This window comes from Glycine max, chromosome 16, assembly GCF_000004515.6.
Source record: "Glycine max cultivar Williams 82 chromosome 16, Glycine_max_v4.0, whole genome shotgun sequence".
In the NCBI taxonomy this organism is placed as follows: domain Eukaryota; kingdom Viridiplantae; phylum Streptophyta; class Magnoliopsida; order Fabales; family Fabaceae; genus Glycine; species Glycine max.
Genome location: NC_038252.2, coordinates 37,133,877 through 37,144,207, shown reverse-complemented (window position 1 = coordinate 37,144,207; position 10,331 = coordinate 37,133,877). Strand labels below are relative to the sequence as shown.

At 32.9% G+C, this 10,331-nt stretch overlaps 2 protein-coding genes across 2 annotated transcripts; one reads left to right on the top strand and one right to left on the bottom strand.

The window, feature by feature from the left end:
• The first annotated feature begins 1,017 nt into the window (after nt 1-1,017).
• On the top strand, nt 1,018-3,458 carry 100805863 (aquaporin TIP3-2). Its single transcript, XM_006599608.4, has 3 exons — nt 1,018-1,359; nt 1,688-1,938; nt 2,822-3,458. The coding sequence occupies exons 1-3, from the start codon at nt 1,227-1,229 to the stop codon at nt 3,203-3,205; spliced, it is 768 nt and encodes a 255-aa protein (XP_006599671.1). The 5' UTR covers nt 1,018-1,226; the 3' UTR covers nt 3,206-3,458.
• Nucleotides 3,356-9,059, bottom strand: LOC100804790 (acyl-carrier-protein phosphodiesterase PptH). Its single transcript, XM_003548229.5, has 6 exons — nt 8,286-9,059; nt 7,252-7,371; nt 7,079-7,132; nt 5,684-5,847; nt 4,415-4,597; nt 3,356-3,947 (listed from the first exon to the last, which is right to left on the bottom strand). The coding sequence occupies exons 1-6, from the start codon at nt 8,694-8,696 to the stop codon at nt 3,722-3,724; spliced, it is 1,158 nt and encodes a 385-aa protein (XP_003548277.1). The 5' UTR covers nt 8,697-9,059; the 3' UTR covers nt 3,356-3,721.
• Nucleotides 9,060-10,331: the final 1,272 nt, after the last annotated feature.

Here is a 10,331-nt window from a genome sequence, read left to right as displayed (position 1 = left end):
AATAGATAATTTACCAAAATGAATCATATGTTCTAATATCATATTAAATTTTATTTAAAAATCAATTCACATCAATTAAAATTGTTCAACAACATATATAAGCTGCAACCCACTGTGGGACTTTAGTAAATTATATTGATATTTCATGAGGTTTCTTCAAATTATTCTTGATATCTCAGAATTTTCTACTTTTCACTAATTATGCTTAATTGTTTGAAAAATATTAAATTTGACACTATAAGAAAAGTTGATGTCAAAGTTTAAAAAAATAAATGTTACGTGCAATTTAATTTTTTTTTAAAATGTCAATGTAATTTACTCAAAATTTTTATGTGCGACAATTAACCAAACTCGAGAACTGTTGTCTGAGAATATGATGAACATGAACTAGGCCAAAGATTTTGAGCTAGTCAAGCTTCTTCACATGGGGTACCCTCCACAAGCAAAGTTAGGCTTGGACACGTACGTCCACCTCATCCACAAGAATAGTTTGCAGCCTCTGCTTTCGACAGGTTGAGTATGATGCAATGCAACATAGTGAAAGATGAAGGAAAATATACGACATATAGTTTTTGAGAAAGTATATAATTAATAAGTAAAATTTATTAAATTCTACATGTTTTGATACAGTTATAAACATATTTAATGTTTAGATTTTAGTAATACAAAAATAAAATATAGTTGTTTTTGCATTATGTAACATTAATAAAAGTAACTCAAACTTCAATACACGAGTCAGACAAAGCCTCTTAAACCGCAACCGCAAGGCATAGCTGGTAGCTACACTTGGTTTTTGTCCTGTTAAGAAAATCAGGATCAACATAACACTGCATTCAAACACAGGTGATTGTTGATGTAGATGTGTGTAGGAAATCAAGAATGACTCAAATTGTAATAAGCAGCCAACACATACCAACACCACCACGTGTAAACCATGTAGCATTTCACACACCTAGGTGTCTCAACTAAGTTCAACACCTAGTTTCCCCATATAAGCACAATCACTCCACTTTTCAACCATGCAAAAAGTGTCCTCATTTTAGCCTCTCTTAATTCATAATTCCTCACCTTCAAATCTCCATTCTGCTTCATTTTCTGCAAAGAACAAACCCCTTTCTGAAGAAAGAATATAGTCTTCAGCTGGACAAGGATCATTTATTTTGAAAGACAAGTTTGTGTGACAATCTTATAGTTCTAAGAAGGGTGCAAGTGAGAGCTTTGCTGTGATGGCAACCCGTAGATATTCTTTTGGAAGGGCTGATGAGGCCACTCATCCAGACTCCATGAGGGCCACTTTGGCTGAATTTGCATCCACTTTCATCTTTGTCTTTGCTGGAGAAGGCTCTAGCCTTGCTTTGGGTTTGTACATATATTCACAATCTTGGTTCATACTTCACATAAAAAGTGCTTTGAAATTTTTTATTGTGTTTCTGAGGTCATTCTCATACATTATTAGTGCATGTGCAAATTATTATGAACCTACATCTGATAGTGTCTTCAATTCCTACTAATAAAAAAATACATTACTAGACATTATCTTAATCTTCCATATAAAAAAACTTGTTCAGCTTAGTTAAAGGTGATATTTAATCTTGGATTATATAATGCATACATGTTCTGAATAGGTATTAGTTTTTTGGTGTGTGGATGTGAGGGTGATTATTTGTGTGGTTTCTCTTTGTTGCAGTTAAGATTTACCAGGATTCAGCTTTCTCAGCTGGTGAATTGTTGGCAGTTGCACTTGCACATGCATTTGCTCTATTTGCTGCTGTTTCTTCTAGCATGCATGTATCAGGTGGCCATGTCAACCCAGCTGTGACATTTGGTGCTCTCATTGGAGGCAGGATTTCTGTGCTCCGTGCCGTATACTACTGGATTGCTCAAATTCTAGGTGCTATAGTGGCTGCCCTCGTGCTCAGACTTGTCACTAATAACATGGTAAACTATGTATTCCACTTCTTCAAAAACAGTATACAAAAAATAAAAAATAAAAACTTTGATACATTAAGGAATAAGGATGATGAAACAAAGAGTTAATTATATATGTGACATGTAAATTTAATAGGACTAAGATACTCTTTGGCTCCTTGATTCAGTCTCACTTTGGTCTCCTAATTTTTAGAGAGAAAAAAAAATCACTTACTCTCAAAGGATTTCTGTTAAACCAAGTTAGTTGTTCGTGAGTTTACCATACTAACTTGATTATATGATTTATTAATTGCATAACATTACAATCTTTTTATTTTTAATGGAGACATGATAAAAAAAAAGGGTTTTACTAACCACCATATGCGGTGCATTTAAAAACCATATCATTAGATACCTGTTACTCTATTGACAAAATAATATCTCTTGAATTTTATTTTTTTTTACCATCACAAAAAGAAAAGATTTTCTTGCCAATGAATAACATATCAGAGGAATTTTACATACTTAAATCATAAATATTGATAAAGGCATTTTTACATAAAAAAGAATCTTTGCTTACAATAAAAGTAGGAGTAATATTGATTATTCAAGAATTAAAGTCCTATTTTTATGCATTCTAAAAAACAAGACATTTTTTTAAAGATTTTGTTGTGAATGAATTGAGGAACTGTCGATACGTAATAATTATCACAATTATTGATACATGTCTTCACATAAAAAGGAATCTTTGCTTAATAGAATTGAAGTCGCATTTTTATGCCTTCTAATAAAAAAATTATCATTTTACTTAACCAGTGTTCTTCCATCCTTCCAAGGACACTTTTTTCCATTTGAAGAAAAAAATGAAATTTCAATGAAAACTGATTGTGTTGTTTTGGGTCGCTTGTTGTAGAGACCATCAGGGTTCCACGTGGGGCAAGGTGTTGGAGTAGGACACATGCTTATACTTGAGATAATCATGACATTTGGGCTAATGTACACTGTGTATGGTACTGCAATTGATCCCAAAAGGGGTTCTGTTAGCAACATTGCACCTTTGGCAATTGGACTCATTGTTGGGGCAAACATCCTTGTTGGTGGGCCATTTGATGGAGCCTGCATGAACCCTGCTCTAGCTTTTGGGCCTTCCTTAGTGGGCTGGAGATGGCACCAACACTGGATCTTCTGGGTGGGTCCACTGATTGGGGCTGCACTGGCAGCACTGGTGTATGAATATGTTGTGATCCCAACTGAGCCCCCTCATCAACACCAACCTTTGGCTCCTGAAGATTACTAGGTTCTTATACTAGTTGCATTTGTGTATCAAAAAATGAGTGTTATGAGTTGCTTTGGAATATCTAAATATATGCTATGCTTGTGTTTTCTTTTGTTTTTGCAACCACCCTTCTGTTTGAGTGGCCACTATGCTCCTGCATGTGTATTTTTATTTTCTTGTTTTGGGGTCACAACTGCCGAAACCTAGTTGAGTGTGTAGTTTTTGTATTTTGTCTTCTACACATTGAATAAAATGTGTGAAACCCTATTTTGTATAGGGATGCCGCATCAGGTTCAAGTCACTTGCATGTAAACACCAATATGCTAAAAGTAACCAATGGAATATTTAAGGGGGAAAACCTAATAAAAGGATGCAAAAGATCAACCATTCAAGATTTTAGATTTTTGCTTGTGTTTGTGCAACTTTCACCTTGCAAAATGACTCATGTTATTTATTGATTTAATGTAAAAAAGACAACACAATATAGGAATGTCTTATCAACAAATAAAACCAGCTCAATAAAGTCAATAGTGAATACTATACATCCACAGTTTCTGTTTGCTTATAAAATCTGGCTACCCAAGGAGCAAGTTTAGTATTATGGGGTGTCCTGGGGTTGGCAGAGTAATAATCAGACCAATAGCAAGGGTTGAGTCTATCAGCAAATTTGTTGTCAGCATAAAGGCAAAACGGTAGCCAATTTTCACCTCCATTCATTCTTCTCTTCCTTTCCCTTGGGTAAGCTAAGGGTGCCTGTACATACCTGCAATTGTGCCAATAACATTTAGCAATAGAGCAAGTGGTGGATCATTAATGAAGAAAAATGAAAATTTTTATTAATTCTTATAGCTCTTCAAAAAATAATAGACTAAAACACACTTTTGTCCTTCGTCTTATTTCAGTTTGATTGATCCTGTAATTTAAGAAGTTTCATTTTTATTAGATCAAATTCATCTTTCCGATAGTTTTTTATTTTATTTTTTTACCAATAGTATTAATTTTAGATGACATGTAAATGCTCATTTAGTGTGATGTCTCTTATAATTTTGACTAAGTTGATAAATTGATGGAAGAACTAATTTGATTTAATAGAAATATAAAATATATATTTTGAGATCAAAATGAAACTTTTTAAGTTTAAGAGACTAAACTTAAATCACAAAATAAGATAAGAGACCAGTTTGTTTTAACCAAAATAATAGTATGATACTATTAATAATAGAAGAATACCTGATACCATCAACAACAGCATCCCAACAGAAGTGAGTATGACCAAACACATGACAAGACGACGCATCCTTCCTTCCCTCAGCACCATGAATAGACCTTATTCGATCTTCAAGAGAGTCTGAACCAATTATTTTTGGAAGCTTGGGATAGAACAACATCCTCTTCTCTGGACAAAGTTCCTGCCTGTGAAATGTGCAGCCATAACCACAACAAATCAATATATTCATCTTTTGGAGTAACACAACCAAATATGTGCACTGTACTTTTTACAGCAAAACTTGCAATCCAATAAGTTAGAACAAGCAACAGTGGCTAAGCATGCAATTAGTTCAATGAAGTTGGAACTGACAATATAGATACATCTTTTGCAAATCTTCTTTTTCCTTTCTCTTTGAAGACTACTGGAGGTACTACTTGAAGAGAGTAGGTCGCATGGTTTTTAGTCCCATGAAAAAGAGTAATGAAAGATTAAGAATTTTGGGGGAAATTATTAAATGAGATCACATAGTAAATAATATCTCTAAAAATATCAAATTCTACGGGGTCATGTAATCTATGTAACCACCCCACCCCACCTAGTGGGATAAGGCTAATTGTTGTTATTGTTGTTACCTGCATCTTTTTATAGGTCGATAACTAGGTAAAAAGTGTCAAACTAAATATATTCAATACACAATTGATAGGTTACATAACTTCATCATTTTGGTGTTTAGGAGTGAGCTCTCCTTTACATAATGCAGTGCCAAAGGATAAGAGAGCAGATGGCTACACTCTAGCAAAAATTAAATAGCTACCCCTTTACATAATGCAGTGCCAAAGGATAAGAGAGCAGATGGCTACACTCTAGCAAAAATCAAATAGCTACATAATTAATTGCTGCAAAAATTTCAAGTTAATCATCTAAAATATTCTGCACAACAAGCATTATCATGTAATCAGAACATGTGTTTTAAATCTATGAACAATTAATCAGTTTCTCCAGCAAACCTAAGTCCTGTAATGAAAAAACTAAAAAAGGGGGCATTAATTAATTGAAGTTTTTCAGGTTGACAATTAAACACTGCACTGTAATTAATTCCTACATAAGTTTAGGCCTTAGGGAAGAACAATAAAGGTATAAAGGACTACTGCATCATTTCTCATAGCATGATTACATAGATAGTTAGACCATGCCGATTCAAACAGCACACAATACATGCATACAAACAATAATAATTTGATAATTTAACCAGAGCAACAAAGATACAATTTAAATGTCAGATTAACCACCTGGGAACAAAGTGTGAAAAGGTAATGATGTGATCGCATGCCATCTGAATCTCCTTTATCACATCTATTTGTTTATCATTCATGGCATCAAAATATAAAGCCAGTGACATATCTCCATTTGAAAGTCCCTCGGGCCACTTACACGCATAGAAATCTTTACATGCCTAAGAAAAAAAGAAGGTACAGATTTACATCAATATCAATCTAATTGAACACTACATGAAAAGTTAGAATAAACCCAGAGCAATAAACATATATAAATACTAAAATTCTATTAAAGAATAATGTTACTACCATGATCTGTGCAATAAACATATATAAATACTAAAATTCTATTAAAGAATAATGTTACTACCATGATCTGTGCACATAATAACCTTGATCAAAAGCAGGAACAAGCAATTGTAAAAATTAATTTTACTAATTATATAAGTGGAGAAATTAGTCATATATTAGAGTGACAATTTTAACTTACTGTTAGTTTCATTCGTTTCATAAATGCCAAATTGAAGGGCATCCCCAACACCAAAAGACTCAAGACATTATCTCTTCTTTTTAATTCAACTAACTACTTCCCCACTGTGGAAGACAAGCTCTCAAAAATAAGTAGTTGAATTGTCAACGAAGCACAGACCCATTTTACATATTCTGAAATTTAACTCTTATTTTTAAAGAAGAATGACGGCAGCAAGAATCATACTGCTGCCCACTTAATCATAGAAGCTTTGATAGCATCTGAACAGTGAATTGATTTAGGCAGGCTTTCCACATACACTATCAAAAGCTGTGCTACTCTGCTTCTTATCTTATGTACCACCAAAATTTTATGTCTTTACCACGGTCTACATCATATTTGAATTTTTTTCTGGTTATCCTTGGTTCCTTGCTACTTCTCTTGGCATTTGCCAAAAAAAAATATAGATAATGCCAACCCCAAGAGAGACTCAGTATATAGTTTTATCAGGACTTGATTATAAAATTCTAGCCTCTACCAACTAGCTAGCCTACTTAACCTTATGCCCTTAACATGACCATCCCTCCCTAGAGCAGTACAGATAAAAACTCACAACAAAGAACCAACCACATTAAAGAAGATTATAGGATGTGGACCAAACAATTTTGTATCAAACTTAAGATTTTAGAACACTGGTAACTAGTTTGGCATAGTGATACAATGTAATTACCAAACCACCATAAGCATGGTATTTCACACAACATCGGGCAACGTAATATCATCACTGTCAAAATTTAACATGTTTATTATACAACACAGCAATTAGCTCAAAGTTCATAGGCAGATAGTCCTTATTCAAGCACCATAGGAAATCAAGTGCAAGATCAGACCATCAATCAACTTTTTTAAATGGCTTACTAGGAGTTAAAGAGAATAGTCACCATCTCCAAAGACGGGATGCGAAAGCCTGTTATGTCCTTCTCTTTGTCAAAGCTCTGTCAAAGAAGCAGGTTGAGCATTTAAATAAATTTCCCTTAAGTAACACTTTGGATCCAGACCAATACATGGTATGAAAGACTGAGGAGCTAAAAATTGTCACTTTAGAAGTAATCACCTCATGGTACCAAGAGAACAAAGGAATGATTCCTATTTCATCTATAACCGTTGGATTTGTCTCCACTCCAATTCTCTCACACGCATCAAGCAATTTATTCAGCTTTTCAAGAGAATCAACCTGGAGAAAAATCAGTAAAACCTTTTTCAGGATAAAAGTATTGCAATATAGAAAGGACTCAACAAGAAGTAGAAACATCAATAACTTCTATCCTTCTAGGTGATAGCGCAGCATCAAAATTAGTGGAAATAGGGTAGCAGTAAGTCTCATTTCCAATATTGTGCTTAAAAAGACATATGCATCAAGTCATCTGTAATTTCAAGTTAAAAAAATGGCACATCAGGATGCAGTGTAAAATATGTGAAAATACACCTGAAATAAAGTTCACAGAATTAACAGTATAACTTCCCAAAATAGAGCAACAAACCCTTTATTTTTTATTTATTTTGGTGGGGGAAGCTCATATGGAAACCATGATCTACTGACACAGTGCAGATAAACAAAGTTACTAGTCTATAACTCAGGTTCAGTTCTGGAGACCACAGGGATGTTCTGGTTTACTGATTAATCAAGGGGACAACAGCTCATTTTTCAGACAAAAGCATGGCCAAAGCCAAATTTAACAAACAAGCTAGAATGCATAATGCATAAACTTTAACGAAGTCAAGCTAAAAGCATCTATTTTCAAATAATGGTGGCATAGGTAATTTAGTTGGCAAACATGTTCCAATGGAATTGAGCCACAGTTTTCTCCTGATGCAAGCCACATGCCTCCATTGTGTCTCGAACTATAAACACACTCATGAACCATGATATAAAGGGTTCCACATTCAAATTAAGAATTAGCCATGCCACAGATAACATCCAGAACCAATCATCCTTGCCTAGCAACAACAACAACAACCAATCATCCTAAAAGTCTTAGTCAGGTAGAGGCACAGAATAGTATTCATTTCTGACAAATAGCCATGTCAATCAAACATTCCACACAGTGCACAAACTTGAATCTCACAATCAAAGCACAAAGACCTTACATAATTTTGCCCCTCGCGACGGCACCAAAGGTCATGGTTTCCAGGAACATAGAAGACATGCTCAAACCTCTCTTTCAAAAGAGACATTGTCACAACAAACATGGAACATGTCTCAGCCACATCACCTGCCACAAGAAGCACATCATTCTTGTGCTTCACATTAGACAAGCACTCCACCCACTTCAAATTCTCAGCATAGTCAGTGTGCAAGTCAGACACCACAAACACACTCACCCCTTCAGTGTTACTGTTCCCCAAAACTGAAGACACTATCTGAGGCCTTCTTCCAAGGCCACCACTTTTCATGTGTTTCCCATAACTGCTCCTAACTGTCACTTGCTTAGAGAAATATGTAGTGTGGTGAGGATTATGAGAGAGGGTGAGACATGAAGGGTTAAACCTCACCACCATGAGCACAAAATGATGAGCAAAAAAAATTAAAATAAAAACAAAACACTTTAATATGACAAAGATCTTAATTCATCACACAAATGCAAACAAGATAAACAAATGGCAAAAGGATAGCTGATAATTAGCTCAGAACAGGAAAACCAAGCTCAAATTTGGACCATGAAGAATTACATAGGAAACATCGAAAAAGTACCCAAAATCAACAGATCATAAGAGTCACACAGAGAGAAATATACATATATACAAAAGGGAGAAAAATACGATGAATTGATGATGGGCCTCGTCACACGTCACAGATGTGATTTATGTTTAGGATATTGTGTTACTTTCATTGGACTAGAATTTAGATTAGATGTTCGTACCTTCTCTCGAAAATAGATTTTTTTAAAGATACCATTTTTTTTTATTTTGTGTAAAGTTGTACAGATTAAGATTAAGTGTTATTAATTGAATAAAAAAAAGTGTTATTAATTATTCATTTATTAATTTAACCAGTTAATTAATCAAGATTCTTTGAAAAAAAACTCTTTTTAATTTATTTTATGATTCACCTTCTTATAGTCTCCATCTTCCCATAAAAAAATAATATTTTATTATTTAGTCTCACTTTTTTTAAGCCCGGGAATCTTTCTTGTTCAAAACTCTCATGCAACAAAAATTGAAAGATTCTTTTTTTTTATTAAACAATTTAGTGAAGTTCTCAAAATTTCTGTCTCTAAATAACCTGGAACAATACATATCATGTCACAATAAAATAAGGAGATTAACGTCTAAACACTAATAATATAAAATAATTTTATATTATCCTCTAATTATAAATTATTATTTGAATTATTTTTAGATAATTATTTTTAAAATTAATAAATTTATCATACATAATAGTTATAATTAAGTGATTTGGTAAAAAAAAAATTACATCCTTTATGCATAATTTTATTTTAAAATTATATATATATATATATATATATATATATATATATATATATATATATATATATATATATATATATATATATATCATATATCAAGGCAGCAAGAACTTGCCATAAAAATCAAGTTTGCTCCTAATTTTTTTTTCTCTTTGCAATTTTTTCAGACAAACTTAAGAATTTGGGGCCGAACTAGAAGAGAAACTGTGCCTCTTCATTGTTTTTTTGGGCATTACTGTTAACATCCTATATTTACTATTTAAATCCAGCCAAAGTGAAAAAGACAAAATTACCTTTTTGATATTCAGTTAGAAATACTTCTAACAGAATTATGTTTTCGTTCATTATGTGTACATCCATTGTGTTAATTTTTTTATAAATAAAAAATAATACAACAAAAACTTATTTTCATTGTATAATTTTTTTTAAAAAAAAGTACCTTGATTCAAGTTAATTACAATTTTTACGAATGAATCAAGTTAATTACAATTCTTTTTACCTTTATTCATTCTAATTAACTAATTTTCAAAATTCAAAATTTCCTTGATTCATTGGAATAACTATGTTACTATTAAAAAGGTAATTTGATTTGTTCGTAATTAATTGATTTAATTATAATTAAAAATAATACAGTTTGATTAGACATCCTTCTTGATTGAGAGAGAGGGGAGAATGTAAGGGATTTTAAATGAGGGGAGGAAAAATA